General features: G+C 37.4%; 1 protein-coding gene across 1 annotated transcript in view; it reads left to right on the forward strand.

Annotated features, from left to right (window-relative positions):
- The first annotated feature begins 2247 nt into the window (after positions 1-2247).
- dnah9 (dynein, axonemal, heavy chain 9) overlaps positions 2248-16414 on the forward strand; it is a 156656-nt gene continuing 142489 nt past the window's right edge. The window contains exons 1-11 of the mRNA XM_036572951.1: positions 2248-2841; positions 4826-5022; positions 8083-8241; positions 8341-8471; positions 8557-8768; positions 10487-10720; positions 12302-12469; positions 12563-12679; positions 14555-14705; positions 15022-15136; positions 15263-15331. Of these exons, the coding sequence (XP_036428844.1) occupies positions 2485-2841; positions 4826-5022; positions 8083-8241; positions 8341-8471; positions 8557-8768; positions 10487-10720; positions 12302-12469; positions 12563-12679; positions 14555-14705; positions 15022-15136; positions 15263-15331 (1910 nt within the window). The 5' untranslated portion in view covers positions 2248-2484. The remainder of the gene's footprint in view (positions 2842-4825; positions 5023-8082; positions 8242-8340; positions 8472-8556; positions 8769-10486; positions 10721-12301; positions 12470-12562; positions 12680-14554; positions 14706-15021; positions 15137-15262; positions 15332-16414) is intronic.

The following is a 16414-nucleotide window of genomic DNA, read 5'->3' on the forward strand; positions in this document are numbered from 1 at the left end:
TTTTTCTGATGGTAAATCAAAGGCTACCAGAAAACGTAATAAAAACTGTATATCACTCAATGCACTGTTGTGGGTTGAGGGGGTCTGGCGTCTTGCCTCCAGTTGTGTATGCAGAACGGAAAATACAGAGATGCATTTATTTTTGTTTGCAGTGAGTCGGACATGTTAATACGTTGCTTCTTTCTCTGTAAAATTTCCATTGAAAATATGGACTTCAGCTACAAAGCAGAACAGAGAAGCAGATGTTTGGACCTAGCACTATGGTTTGGGGGCTACAGCTGCCTCCTAAAATGTGCAAATGGAAGTTCAAGACTCAGACAGACTGATGACTGTGTTTGTTTTCATAGCTGTGTGGCTGGAGGCATTAGCTCCTAATTAGATCAAGTAATGTTGTCATAGGAGATGTATATAATGCCTCGTGTAAAACTGTTTGCAACCCTTTAGAAGAAGTGAGGAAAGATGGAATGAAACTCTATGGTTAGGTCTATGGCTGGTTGCATTTTAAATCGTCTTATCTAAACTCTATATCAAGCAGCCCATGATTAGCAACATTTCAAATATTTTACCTTAAAAGCGGATCGAACTACCTTTGACTGTGACCTTCCTACTCAATGTTTGGAGTCAAAACCAGCACAAATATCTCCCACACTGGAGACATGCAGGCAACAAGAGAGCCATACCAAAGCTTCCGGATAGCCTCTCTGCGAGCAGTTACTAACAGCATGCTCCTATCATTGTGGCAGAGTGGCTTTGATTCTGAAATGGAAAGACCGACTTCGATGGCTGCCTTTGGTCTGTCATGCTAATCTTCAAAGCCAAGGCCCGAATCTCCTCGGTTTCTGGGCTGCATGCGCACTTTTTTTGCGTACCACGGTCTTCCGTGCTTAGCCAGAGGTCATGGTCTTCTTTGAACTGGAACAAAAGAGAAACATTTCACATTATGCTACTGATAATTCAATTTGTAAGCCAATTTCAATAGCGGCGTATAAACAAACACTTTGTGTTTTCTTCTGCCAAGTGTGTTATAAATGTTGCTCAGTGAAACAAAAGCCTTTTCACATCTGCCTGATTGAGTGGAACACCCTGAATGGTAGTGAACTATGAGAATTCAGGATGTTACAGAAAGGAAAATATATGATAATGCCAAAGTAATGTAAAATCAGAAAGCACTCAAAAATATACTGAGTATATTGCACTCTTATCAGTGTGTTTAGGAACAATGCCTTCATGCTGTGCACACTTCTAGTGCCATCCAATGGCAACATATAGTTACTGCAGATTATATTTGTTGGGTGTATGTTTCTTGGTGGGATAGCTGGAATAAATAATAGGACTAGTAATAGTAAACTACGGAGTCCCACCAGGTAAAGGAGGAAAAATAAAGTCAATATTCTGAGATAATAAGTCATTATTTTGACATTAACAAAATATTTTAAGTCATTATTTTGAGATACAATACTGTTGAGAAAACAAGCCGTTATTTTGAGAACATATTATATCAAAATACTAAGTCATTATGTGTAGAATATAAGTAATAATTGAGACACAATTGAGATACAAAGTCAATATTCTAAGAAAATAAGTCATGATTTCAATAACATATGCTAAAATCAAGTTTCAAGATACAAAGTCAATATTTAGAGAGAAGTCACTATTTTGACATTAACAAAATATTTTAAGTCATTAGTTTGAAATACTATGTCAACATTTTGAGAAAAGAAGTCATTATTTAAATAACATCTTTATATCAAGGTACTAAATCATTACTTTTTTGAGATACTGAGTGAATATTTATAAGAAAATAAGTTATTGAGAAGTAATTACCAAGAAAATAAATCCTTATTTTGAGATTCTAAGTAATTATTTTAAGAAAGCAAGTTTTTTTCTCCTGAACATAATTATGTAAAGATACTAAGTAATTATTTGTAATTATCAAGTTAGTAATAAGTCATAATTTCAAGATACTAAGTCAATATTTTGGGAAATTAAGTAATTATTTCGAGATACTAAGTCAATATTTTGACCTGCCTCTGCCAAAAACAGAGATGAAGAAAAAAAAAGTGATGTTTTCTCTCGTCTACCTGGCGGAATGGGTTTTCAGAGCACACCTTGCCTGTATAAAGGCGGAGGGGGTCTATTTTTCATTAACTCAGGCACAGGCCTATTTGCATGGTCAGCATGTGACCCCACAAGTTGAGGTAGCCTTTCATTCCTGCCAACTGGACTGCAGTCTGTCAGTAGTGGAGATGTAATTATGCTAAAATGAGAAAGAGACTCCAAGAGGTCAAAAAAGAGTCAAACACAGTAACCAAGCAATGTTGTGCTCATCCACGTGTGAGAAGAATGGCCAGCTTCAGCGCCCAGAGCAACACGTCCATTAATGCAAACACTGGGTTACTATGGAGGCGAGTGAGGACAATGGGTCAGTAACAACTTCACACTGCTCAGTGACCAGAGCTGCCAGTCCAGAGAAAGGACCCAAACATGGAAGAGGACGAGTCTCCAGCGGTTGATAAAAGGCTCGAGTACTTAGAGGAATATGTCCTCAAAACCATGAAGCTCAAATCTGACCGCTGGCAGAAATGTCTGGCGGCGGAGGAGCACAAACAAGTGATCCAGGACTTCTTGGATAAACCTGACCACACGACCCTCGTGGTGTGTCTGAGCGCCGCCGGTCAGCTGATACCCGCTTCGGGCTTTGCCGGGGCTTCGAAGAACAAAGCGGTTTATTTCATCAAACGGAGCCAAACCGCTCTCTCCACGGACACAATGAGGGCTAACATACTGCACGGAGACATGTCCAGCTCCGCTCTGGAGCAGTTCTCCTCCTTTGTGGAAGAGGTAACGTTAACTAGCGTTAGCTTTGAGCGCCGCAGAGTCTTTTACGCAGTTTACGTAAAGTTGGCGCGTGGTCCGCTGCTCCTACGTTTAACGAAAGTTCACTTACTTCTTGTGCGTTTAACCTGCGGATTCTGACAGGACATTAAAGTTTATACTAAAGTGAACCAGTTTTAGTCAATGTAGACATTTTACTTTTCACTTTAGTGTCTTTACTTCCGTGTGTACTTTCAGTGTCGTTAGGCGTCATTGTATTCTAATGAGCTCTGATTGGTCAGGTAGGAGGACAGACATTCACACTACATGAGGGCAGATCACTGACTGTATGGGTGATTCCACTACTGAGGTGCCATTTTCAGCACCGAATCAAAGAAAACATTCAAAACATTGAAAAATGTGTTAACTAGACTATGTAAGTGTGAAGAGAATGATCCACCACCCAAATAGTCCACTCAGTGGTGGTTCTGACCATTGATAAACAGGGAAAAGGGGGGCTAAAATTATGCAGAGAAACAATGGACCACTGTCTGTAATTGTAGACCTACAGACATACAGAGTGCATATATATGGTAGGTGGAGCTGATAAAATGTACATACAAGGTAAGTGTACTTAATAAAGTGGCAAACAAGAGTATTCATGTACTGTCATTGCGTTTCAGTCTGTTCAGTATGTACACTGTGCAGCACTCTGTTTATAGTGAATTAGTTTATAGTTATTTTGTAGTTTATAGTGAGTTTATTGTAAACACTGTATGCCATGCACTGTACAAAGTGTGTGTGTGGTTCACCAGTCAGTTGCAATATTAAAACCACCTCCTAATTGTTTCTACACTCATTGTCCATTTCGTCAGCTCCACTTTTCCACTTACCACATACTTACATTTTGTAGTTCTACAATTACAGACTGTAGTCCATCTGTTTCTCTGCATACTTTGTTAGCCCCCCTTTCACCCTGTTCTTCAATGGTCTGAGCCCCCACAGGACCACCACAGAGCAGGTATTATTTAGGTGTTAGTGTGTATTGCACTGGTATGAGTGGGTCAGACACAGCAGTGCTGCTGGAGTTTTTAAACACTGTGTCCACTTATTGTTCACTCTATTAGACACTACTTGTTGGTCCACTTTGTAGTAAAGTCAGTGACACCACCAGATCAGTGTCACTGCTGTGCTGGGATTGATCCACCACCCAAATCATACTTACTCTGTGGTGGTGCTGAGGGCTCTTGACCATTGAAGAACAGGGAAAATAGTGCTAACAGTTAGAAATGCATCATATTAATTATATTGTTCTTTTTGGTACAATGACAGACTGGTCAATGACAGTTGCATGGTGTCATAGGTTGTAGGGTTTTAATTATTTTTGGTGATTTTGTATTCTTTGTTACTAAAAGTAATGGCAGTCCTGGTATTTACTGTCCACTGTATACATAGACCCTTCCTATGCATTCCTAAGATAGTTCAAACCTATGGGGAAATATGAGTATTTGAATGTTTGATGTGATGTTTGAATGAAGTCCCATGTGAAAAGCCTGGGAGCTCTTGGCCTGCATTTGAGTAATACACATTTCACAAGTCCCTGCAGATTTTCTGTTATTTCTTTGTTTATTCATTAATGCATGAATCAGTTGAATCAAACTGAATCAATTCAGTAATTCACTTCAATGTTTTTGTTTCTGGAAACATCCTGCTATCAGAGCCCTGTTCAAAATAGGTGTAGCCCATAACTTAAAAGCATCACCTGTTCATATTGATTGTGATGACAGAAAATCCCTATTATATTACAATTTAGGGTATATTTAGTATGCCTATAGGAATGAGATAATAAGAGTGGACACTATTTTAAAATCTGCTTTCTTACTCTTGAATCTTTGATGGTCTGTGGTTCAGCTTTAGGGGCTGAACAAAAATGTTATTCTAAGGCCTCATTTACAATAAGCCTCAGTCTTAAAGTCTGCTCTGAGTTTGCAGTTTTTCTTAACCCATTTAGGTTGTGGTTCCAGTGCTGCTCAACAACAAAAACCACTGTCAGTGGCCGCACGTTGTCTCTGAGGACCTAATGCGACACGTCCATGCCCTGAAGACCAGTGTGTTTGTGGTCGCTGGACAAGTCAAAGGCAAAACTCTTCTTCCTCTCCCCCCAGGGTCAGAGAGAATCGAACAGGCTGCTTTTGAGAGAGAAAAGAGGTAGGATGGAGCATGTGGTCTTATTTAAAATGTGTACTGCTTATTATTTGTATTTGAGATCTTTTGCCAGGGCTGGAACTGAAGCACCCTTGTCTATAGTCTGTGTAGCTGAGCATCAGCAATTACAGAAGAAATCACCTTAAGAGCTAGTCTTGTACAGCCGTCCTGAAACAAACTTTCTTCTCTGCTTCATGGTTTCGGTCTGGCACAACTTCCACAGAAAGCTTAACAGTGTCTGCTGAACTTGGAACTGAAGCTGCCATATCGTGAGTTATAGCAGAGCTGAAATCCATTATAAGAACAACAGCGATCTGCCTCGAAGGCTTTTTTTTTTCGGCTGAGATGCTTTCACTCTTTTTCTCCTCCTGACTGAGTCCACAAACTGAAAGAAAGTGAGACTCTGAAGTTTATCATTGCTTGAACGAAGCTAATCTAGTGTTGCTTTATGGAGGCTAATCTAGTGTTGCTTTATTTTGTTTTTTTTTCCAGTCTATGGATCTGTTATGGATTCAGTTCCAGTCCTGTTAAATGGATTCACACATTAATGCAAAAAAACACTTTTCTTGTGTTTTATTTTCCTCTTGAGGTCCACTTGTAACATCTGTGTGGTTTTATGTGCCAAAAAGGGTCATAATTAATTTTCACATGACTATTATACAACCTCTTTTATCCCTTAGAACTGAACAGGCTGTTTTTGTTATTATGCCTTGAAGACTGACATAGGATAAAGGAGCTCTGTTCTGATTGGCTTGGAGTTGTACTGTGCATCATTCAAAAAGCACTCAGAGCTGAAACACTCCCTAAAACTTCAGAGTGAATGGGCGGAGCTAAACTGCTGTAGGCTGAAAAGGTGGATTGATGTAAATGAGTTGGTTCTCATGACATCACAAACACAGTTAATTCAGAATGTGCTGTTTTTGCTGCATGTTTTACATACATATGCTGTAATGACTGGGGAGTGAACAGTACGTTTAAACTTTGACTATGTTTACATATCAGTTCAAACTTCCTTATTTCAAAAAAAGCGAGGAAATTGCTAGAATCATTTACATTTAGTCATTAAGCAGGTGCTCTTATCCAGAGTGACTTACAAACTGTGCAAACAGTAGATATATTGCAAGAGTCTATACTCCAGTGTTGAACCATGACTGTTAGAGCTAGGCCTTCAGTTCAGGATATAAATATCAAAACTTGTCGTGTCAAAACATGAGTAAAAAAACCCACCTCTAATGCTAACTTCTGCTAGCATCCCTATGGGATTTCACTAATTTGTTAGCAGAGCTAACAATGATTCGCACAAATATCTTTTGGCCGTTGTAAGTTAAACATAAATATTCAAAGCTTCAAAAAGACATCCCATGTTTTACTTCAAGCTTGTAACAGTCACATTAGCATACATTTTACCTTGTAGGAGTTTCACAGTGACTCTTTCAGTAGAGAGCTCAGGTTTAGAGCTGCCACTGCTGTTTTCCATTTTTAACAACCCACTAATTTGGCTGCTCTTGTATGTGCAGTCAGGGACATATCTGGGACTTCCAGAAGGCCTAGAGTTCAGCTTGTCACAAAATTGGTCTCGCGTTTTGGAAATCAAAACGTGATTGGTTGATTACTGTGTCAATTCGTAACTATGCTTGTGGTTGATCTAACGTGTTAGGACTTCTCTCCAGCTCTTAAAGTTTTAACCAATAGGACTGACCTAGGTATATCTACCCAGACACCATGGAGAAAAAGAATTCCTGATCAGTTTTCAGCCAGACTTTTCAAGAATTTAAGCTTTTTGTTTCCATCTAAAACCTAACATTGAAACAAGAGTAGTACTCAGAAATGAAGCTCAAATGAATTCAGTAGGGTGTTAGCCCAGATATTGCATTGTAAGGTGAGTCTTACATACATTAAAGGGGCAACAGTGACCTGTTGCTTGCCAAAGAATGAGTTAACATTCATCTATACTGTTAAACCACAGGTCTTGCCTGTTACTTGTGTTATTTTGTCTTCTTCATCAGTTATTTTATCCTGAGATATTCATGCTGATCAGATATAACAGCTCACTGCTGCCCTTTTTTTAATGTGTTATAACTGCATATTAAGTTTTTTAAAGATGGAATTAAACATTTTATGATAGAATTAAACATTATAAATCATTCATTAATGCTTAATAAGCATAGTCTTATTGTAAATTGATACCTGCATGTTTGATCTTAAATTTATCATATGTGAAAATTCACTATTAAGTAGTGATTTACAGTTCTGTGCAAAAGTTTTTGCACTCTTATTTGTGCAGAAAAACACTAATATTAGAATAAATACAAATAACATTAATATAATGAAAATGATTTTACATATGTCGGCATGTTAGTTGAACTGTTCTCCTCATTGATGTTCAGTATTATGTGTAGTTATTATCCAATTCAGGTTTGTGTAATTAATACATCCCTCTGGTAAATCACATATGCTGCTGATGGAATTTAACAAATATATGTTATGGCTGTAGAGATCGAAGAGAAGTCTAGAACCAAACTTTTAGCTCACAAGATATCTACTTCTTTCAAAACAAAAAAAAATTCTTATTGCAGTATTTATGTTTATTTGCAGCTAGTCTAATGATATATGGTGTTTTTACACGTATAAACACACTCATTACCATTATTATATACAGCACTGTGCTGTATTAAACATGAATTTGCATTGGAAACGTGCATAGATGAATGCAGGTTTCTGTTGTGATGTATGAATGGCAGTGCTACTGTGCTACAGGCAATACAGTATGTGTTTCAGGAATAATATGTCTTTATAAATTAGTCGCTGTGGATTTATCTTAAGAACAAATTTGAAATTAATTTCATTAGTTTCGTGTTTGGTAAATGAGGCCACAGGTGTGCAGCATGCTTTGACGATTTCCCTGCTCACACACGTCTGAATGAGCTCATCTGTTAATTGCTGGGTTTAGTAGGTGTGTATTTGGACGGGAAAATGAGCAAACTGTGTTGCACTCCAGGAAAAAGTCCTGCTAAAGATCCTTAGTCATAATGCGAAGGTAAAAATAGCACTGTTTTTCCACAGGGGAGATCTGGTTGATAAGAGCATCATCCACTCTATTGAATCTATGGTGATTGAGTGGAGTCATCAGATTCATGAGGTTCTCAAGAGGGATTCGTCTGAGCCGTTACTGGAAGGCAAAAATCCTACTCCACATGTGGAGCTGAACTTTTGGAAAAACAGGTCAGTGATGTCTGTTGCTACTTCTTGAAGCCCGTATATACCTTTTATTTGTTACTATCAACAGCCATTCCTTTTTCTTTTTTTTTTTTATTTCACCAGATATGCGGACCTTGAATGCATACATGACCAATTTAAGTCACCTAAAGTGGCCAAGATGGCAGAACTTCTGGATGCGATGGAGAGTAGCTATTACCCTGCTTTTAGAAATATGGTACAGGATGTCATGAGAGGTAAACAGCAAATGGTAAAATTACTCTTACTTTGTTTGTCAAATGCATAAAGCTCTTATATAAGCACTGTGTTCCTCCTGTATAGCTCTTGAGGAGGCAAGGGACATTAATACCTTCCTGAGGCCAATACAGCGACTCACGGAAGACTTGGAGAACATCGAGTTCAGTGAAGTGAAGGGACGAATTGCCCCCCTCATGCACACCGTGTGTCTAGTGTGGGCCAACTCCAAGCACTACAACACTCCAGCCAGAGTGATAGTGCTCCTCCAAGAGATCTGTAATCTCTTCATTCAACAGGTACATTCTGCATTTATAAGATCACTTTATCTGAAAGTGTTCAGTATGAAGTGTAATTTTAACAGGTGATTTGTGCCATTAGCCTTTTGGCTGAACTGTCCCTTTAATCTTAAGAAGCAACTGTGAAAAATCTTTCCTCGTATGTCATATGAAAACTTAGAAACTTTGTGAATATTTTTACACAGTTTGTAAAAATATGCTGCCCTTTACATTAAAGGTTTATGACAACTGAAGATTTTATGACAAAAGAATCAATAGAATATCCCAAAAATTGCTTCATGGCTTTACTCCAATATACATTAAGGTTAAGATTGTTTTTTTCCATCTTGTATAAAGTTACCACTTCTGAGATACGTTTTCTTATAAAAGTCATGTGATGTCAGTGTTCCACAGTATGTTTCAATCATGTTCAACTGTGACACACAGTGCAGTGCAAAATTCATTTATTTTATTTCCGGTCAAAACGGCTTTAATTTACAAGTTAATTTTCAGTGTAAAAAAGCAGAAAACAAATTACATAGAAGCCTCAGCAACTTAACCCTCTACTACACACATTATGAGAGCAATTAAAAAAGAAATTAAATTCCCTTTTTTTGCATAAAATTGTCCTTGATTTATTTTTTCGAACCCAATTATTAAATTCAAGAACATAAAAAAAAAATAATAATGTGTGCGGGGGTCCTTTTGGAGTATGTTGTCTTGAAGCAACATTGTGCGACAATGGGAAGAAATGTTACAGAGCCGTGTTCCCTGAAAATGTTAGACCTGGCTTGTGACTGTATTTAGCATACATTCCACTGTCACACAATGTTGCTTCTAGGCAACGAACATATTTCTGCAAAATCTCATAACCAAAAAATTGATACTCAGTGTTTAAAAAGAGGTGTAAAAGTGCCCACTAAGAGATAGTATGACCAAGCACATGCTTATTATTGACTTACTCAAACTCTTCCCTGTATTGTCTTTATATATGTAAAATGTTATTGTAAAGTGAGGAAAATGAGTTTGTTGCCCTGAGGCAACATCGTGCAATAGAGGGTTAATATATAATATCACATTTTTCAGTATTTAGTCTGTCCACCTTTATTACCTCTTCCACTCTTTTCAGGAGAATTGTTTCCACACCTCCAAAGTTCAGTCTTAGTATTTGGTTGCATTTTCTGCTTCTTACTATCGAAATAATTTCAAACACATTCAGTGATGTTGAGGTCTGGGCAGTCCTTCGTTTGGAGAACACCAGCAGTTTAGCAAGTGTTTTTTTTTTTCTTTTTTCTCAGTAAGGGCTTCTGACAGCTTGAGTTGTCTTCTCACAGTGGAAGGATGGACAAAAACACCTGTGGATTTTTTCAGATCTTAAGCAAGAGTGGAGCTTAATTTTCTCCTCTCTCTCAAAGATGAAAGCATTAAGTACTGTTTATCTGATGGTGACAGTTTTGGTGGTCTACCAGGTCTTGGTTGGTTGTTGGGAGTCCCATTTTCTTTGTATATTTTAATAATTGTTGAACTCTCAATGGTTTTTCTTTGACCTTCCCATTCCTTATGCATGTGGATTATCTAATATCTATTTTCCTTAGAAATATCTCCTGAAAAATGAATAACTTGTACTTCATGGCTGTTTTGACTAGAAATTAAATCAATGAAGGGTGGTCTCTGACTTTTGGACAGTACTGTAGTTCATAAGCTTTGTTCACTGTCTTTTTGAAATGTCTTGTTCGTAGGCTCGGAGTTATCTTAACCCCGAGGATATCCTGAAAGGTGATGTGGTGGAGAGTCTTGCACGTGTGCACACAACTCTGGATGTACTTACACACTTCAAGAGTGTCTTTGAAGACAGAAGAAACAGCCTTAGTCAGTACCGGAGAAATGGATTGGAGGTCAAGCCCTGGGACTTCTCCCCTTTCATGGTGTTTGCTGGGCTGGACCGCTTCATAGAGAGATTAAAAATGATTGAAGTGAGTGGAGAGGTGGTTTTTGAGGCCAGGAAGCAATGTTTTCTGGGTACTGTACTGTTTTAGCTTCATGATGTCTAAGGATTACTCTACAATCCATTTTCCAATATTGTTATATTATCCAGAAACTCCAGCCTAGATGTATGTATGATTGCAAGCCAAGCATGAAATGTGCCATTATATGACCACAATATGTACCCACAATGCATCTGAAATTAACATTTGATTTACTAAGACAGCAGCAACATAGTGAATCTGTCAATAAGCTGAAGACAGAAAGAAAATGAACTTCCAGTGACAAAGTAAATCAAGTAATCAATGTATACAGTTCATAAACTGCATATTCAGGCTTGTGCTCTAGTGTTGTACATAACACATGGGCAAAATGTGTCAGAGTTGCACCTAAAACTGGTGACTGAATGTTATTGTCTTTTTTCAGCAGACTATGATGGCTTGGCAACAGTAACATACTCTAACCAACCACATTTCTTGGTGGAATAATTATTTATCTCTATCATTATTAATAATAACTTTGTATATTTGATCATATCTTATGTTGTTCATTTTATAAAAGCAATAAGCCACTTGAGGCTGTGCATTACAGTAATTTTATCATGATTAAAGTGGTTTTAAAAACTACTTAAAATGATAAACAAATGATAAAATCGCTGCAATGCATATGGCTTATTGCTTTAATATGTCCCTATCTATTATCACATGCCATTTGCTCTTGGTCTGTCATAATTACTAAATTAAACTTCATTACTTGATAAATTAAAATTTACCTTTTCGGTAATCAGTTGGAAATTTACATAATATTAATGCATGTAATTCTACTTCTCATCTTTGTTAAGAAACAGAGCCTGATGGACATGCCTATTTATGTAAATTGTTTTGACACATAATATACAATATAAATAAAATATACAGCAGAAGAAGTATAAGATGTCTTCTCAAAGAGGAATCCCACAGATTATAAACATTTCTGTATTTCGGCTGTTATAAAGTCATTCAGAGTGGTTCACTGTAGAGAAACTTACTGACTCTCATTTTTTTTACAGTTTTACCAGGAGTCATGATGTCAACAACATTATATGTACAAAAAAATTACATTTTCTTTGCAGACTGGTCTGCCTCACAGTGCCCTGCATGTACATCTCTGCCACAAATGTATTTATGGTTAAAACGTTTTTGCCCAAAAACAACATCTCAGGCATAAGACAGTGAATTCATAGCTATTTCATGTAATGATGTCCTGTGAGGGAACTTTTTCAGGCATCAGACATCTGGTTCCTATCACCACCTGAAGTCTGAATTCTCATTTCACATTAAACTGTTCTGAATGACTTTGTTTACAACTTAACCATTTAATTATGAAGAAATTTTGAAATAAAGGAATTCCTTTTTAACAGCTTCATAGTTTTCTTTCAGTAAATATAGTAAAATCTTCGAAAGGCTTTACATAGTTTGTTAATATTCAGATTTAAGTCCATTTTTTTGCTTAACATCTTTTTAAGTTATTGATAGATTACTTGATTACTATTTTACTCAATAGTGACAGCTCTGTTTATTTCTTTTCTCCAGGCTTTGCTGCTGACTGTGGTTGATGTGATGAAGCTGGAGAAGCTGGAGTTTGGAGGTGTTCGTGGAAGATCTCTCAGTCAGCAGGTTCTGTGGCTGCATGAGGAGTTCCTGGAGAAATACAAAATATTTTCAGAGAAGTCCTATGACTGCCTTGACGTTTGTAATTCGGTATGTAGACAACATACAGCAAAGCGGTTCAGATTCAGCAGTATGTGCTTAAATGCTTTATCAGTTCACTAACTAAACTGAGTGATCTTGCAGGAATTTGAAGCTGATTTCACTGAGTTTAAGCTCAAGGTAGAAGACACAGATCGACGCCTGGGTGCAATTTTTTGTCAGGCTTTTGATGACTCTTCTGGCCTGGAGCATGCCTTCAAGGTGAGTGACGGTTACCGTGACAACAGTGTTTTTTTTTATCTAAGAATGCAGATCCGTATTCTGACATCCATATTAGGGAGCTACAGCGAATCCAGTGACGTGCTTCTGATTGTAAAACAGTCATTTGGAAGTGCAGTCTGTTCATTGTTGATCTCTTATGAATTTGGCCTATCTGCATAATTAAACTGTCACGAATGCAAGCTGAATTTTATGACTAGTCTGCACACATGAGACAAATCATGACAGGTTTTTAGTAACAAAGCTTGACATGAGCCATGCATCACACAGGAACGTTTCTTTATATTTGAATTCATGTAGTTTCTGCCATTCACTGTTAAAAATAAAGGTTCCTAAATGGTTCTTGGCTTGGACATAAAGGAAAGTCCTTAAATTGGTATAGAACCTTAACATTATATAGAGGTTTTTTAAAATTTAAGGACCCATATCATGAAAACTTTGATATAAAAGGTTGATGTTGAATATAAACATTGTTAAACCAAACATTTCCTCCATGATCCATACATATATGGTCCTTATATGGAAATTAAGTTTTAAAAACAGTTTTTGTGATGTCATGAAAACCCTATCATTTAAATATATCTACCTATTCAGTCTACAGCAGTTTAGCTCTGCCCATTCACAGTGCAGATATAAGGAGTGTTTCAGCCTTGACTGCTTTTTCAATGAGACACAATATACACAGCCACAACAATATATCAGAACAGAGGTCATATACATAGGGAAACTTCAGGAATGAGCCCCCCTCCCCCAGTAATATGACTCCACCCAATCCTTATGAAATGATGGGGCTAAATATCATCTTGACACATTTACTGAATGGCTGTTGGCACTCGAAAATAGTGATAATAGTGAAAATAGTGACTTTATACAAGACAAGATCAGATAAATGTGTGATCATGGGTGTTGTGGAAAGAGACGTACATTTGATTTTGAGAGAAAAAAGTAGTTTTCTCTTTAATTTAGACTTTTGGGGTAAGACGTTCTCTCAGACATGGGGCAGAATGCCCCCTTTAGCATATCACTCCAAAAATGTTATAGTTAGATTTTCATCAAAAAGCTTTGCACTAGAGTTTCATTGGGTGGCTAGTACTAGCATTGCACTCGAGCTATGTGACCATTACCTAGAATTAAGCTACATTTTAGTCATCTTGCTAAAGAGAAGTTTGTGTGTGTGTCTTAAAGCTCGTCAGAGTTTCATTCACACCTGATCTGTTGTGTCATCTCTAAGAATCATTTGCACTTACCAACTAAATGTGGGATGCTATTCTTTGTATAAATTGTTATGGTTAATGTTGTTATAACAATGATAGTAATACCATTAAATTATTTTGCATAATTATGTAATTCATATAATCACAATAGTGTGATTTTGTAAATAATTTAAGAAGAGAGTGTTTCTGTGGTACTGGCATATGTCTTCTATCTTTTGCGTATTAAAATCAAGTGAAACATAAAGACTTAAATTGATAGAGCCCTCAATTTCACTGTTAGAATAGAACATGTATATTGTTGTACTTTCATTAACAACATACAGGGGTACAGCCTTAAAGGAACAGGAACAAAAATAGTCTGTTTAATCATAAGAGAAAAAACAGTTTGGAAAACAATCATGTAAAATGAATTATCATTTTTTTTGCCACTTAAAAAAAAAAAACATCATAAATGGAACTCTGGAAAAAATATAAAATACAAGAAAATTGTATAATACATTAGAAACATTTTTCATTTACGTAAATGGTTCTTTACCGAGCCAAAAGTGGTTGTTCAATGGTTCTGCTTCAAAGAACCCTTTTTTGCACCTTTATTTTTGAGAATACACTGCTATGTAGATCTGGAGTGTGTGTATTTTTGCAGGTTCTGGACATGTTTGGCAGTCTTCTGGAGCGTCCCCTGATAGCAGCTGATGCTCAGAAGAAATACCCTGCGCTGCTCACGATGTTTGACAAGGAGCTTGACTGCTGCAAGACTCTGTACAAAAGGCACGTGCAGAGTGAGGAGGAGCTCGGTGAGATTCAGTTTAGATTATTGACAATAATAAGAACCACAAGAGGTTTCAGTTAAAAGGCAGACCCTTCTCTGTCATTTAATATGTAATTCCTAATGTATCTATGCATAACACTTGTTCAGGTGCCACAATGACATCAAATATAGCATCTGTCATGACAGTAAACAGTAACACTGTTATATTACTGGACATAATCTGTCATGCCACATCATGGCAGCATATGATCTTCCATGACATGTTTAAAGTGGTTAAGTCTGTATTATAAAGCATGGTTACTACATATTCTTTACAAATCTCTTCGTTGTTGTCATCCCAGGTTACACCCCTGTCAATAAGAACATGCCTGTTGTAGCAGGCGGACTGAAATGGGCCCAGCAACTACAGGAACGTATACAGATCTCATACAACAACTTCAGATATATCAGCCATCCGTAAGTGTTCTTGTGTTCCCAGCCCGCTTTGAAAACATCAGTGATCTAATGTATTGATGTGCACTGAACCTTCTGATGACATTATGCTTTCTGTTTCATTAACTCTGTTTTTTTTCTCCTAACTAGATGTATGGAATCAGCAGAGGGAGTAAAAGTCATGCAGAAATATGACGAAATGATGCTGCTGCTCAAAAGGTGAGTCACTAAAGAGCTTTCATATGAAAGATAATTGCGATGCCAATTATGTAAGCTTCTGTTTTATGCTCTTTTCCATTATTGCGTGTTTACCGTTCCTCGCCGGGAGCGTTTGTGTTAGTGTTAGCGCTTGTCTGCAAGAGAGATATTGAGAAGAACACTCTTCATAAGCGTTCTTATTTTCTTTTTTTTATCATGTGCGCCCCCATTTGCTACACTGACATCATCTTAATATTGAGACTGTTATAGTACATAATGAACTTTATTTTATTGCAAAGTAGACATATGTTCTTGTGTAAGCCCCCAAGCATAGGTGGAAGGCAGAAATATAAAGGAATTGAATTGAAACATGCAGTCCCTAACATGATTTATTTGCTCATTTGAAAAACCAGTGTTTGTAGATTATTACACAGGGGCCTCATTTTCTCAGGCTCGCTGCGTTCCCTCAGCAGCGCTCAAAGTCCAACAGCTCTGCGGAATGTTTTTAGCATATATGCCTCTGTGCAGCAGACTGTTGCAGTTGTACGCACATATATGTGCTTCAGTATATGCACCCAGATTGCGTATCTCCCCACTGATTAAAACCAAATGATGAATTACCAGTGGAACAGACCTGTATTCTCTCCAGTCAAAAATTAAGCCCTCATGTTCCATGATAGTAATCACTGGTATTACACAAGCAATCTAGTTAGGGCTATTACGAGGCATCTCTAGTTATTACTTCTTGGCACAGAGGCTTATGATTTATGTGTACCATGGAGCTGCTTGATTTCATGGGACTCGCTGCTGCAACTGCAATAAGACAATTAACCCTACATCCGATGTGAAGAATTCCAATGAAGAGTGTGCTGACCTTCATGATAAGCTTACAAAGAGATTGCAGTAGGCACCAGACATATATTCCCTTCTTTACTCATGATAAATGTGTCTTGTTCTGTGTTCCCTGTTTTTTTGCGTGAATGCTTCCTGGACTTAAATATTTGGCGGAGAGGCAGAGCATCTTGAAAAAAACTTTTATGTGAACCGCACTGGAATTTAGAATCTGGATTTTAACCTCTAATTGTCTCCAGGGCTGGCTCTAGC

Source organism: Colossoma macropomum, unplaced genomic scaffold (genome assembly GCF_904425465.1).
Source record: "Colossoma macropomum unplaced genomic scaffold, Colossoma_macropomum, whole genome shotgun sequence".
In the NCBI taxonomy this organism is placed as follows: domain Eukaryota; kingdom Metazoa; phylum Chordata; class Actinopteri; order Characiformes; family Serrasalmidae; genus Colossoma; species Colossoma macropomum.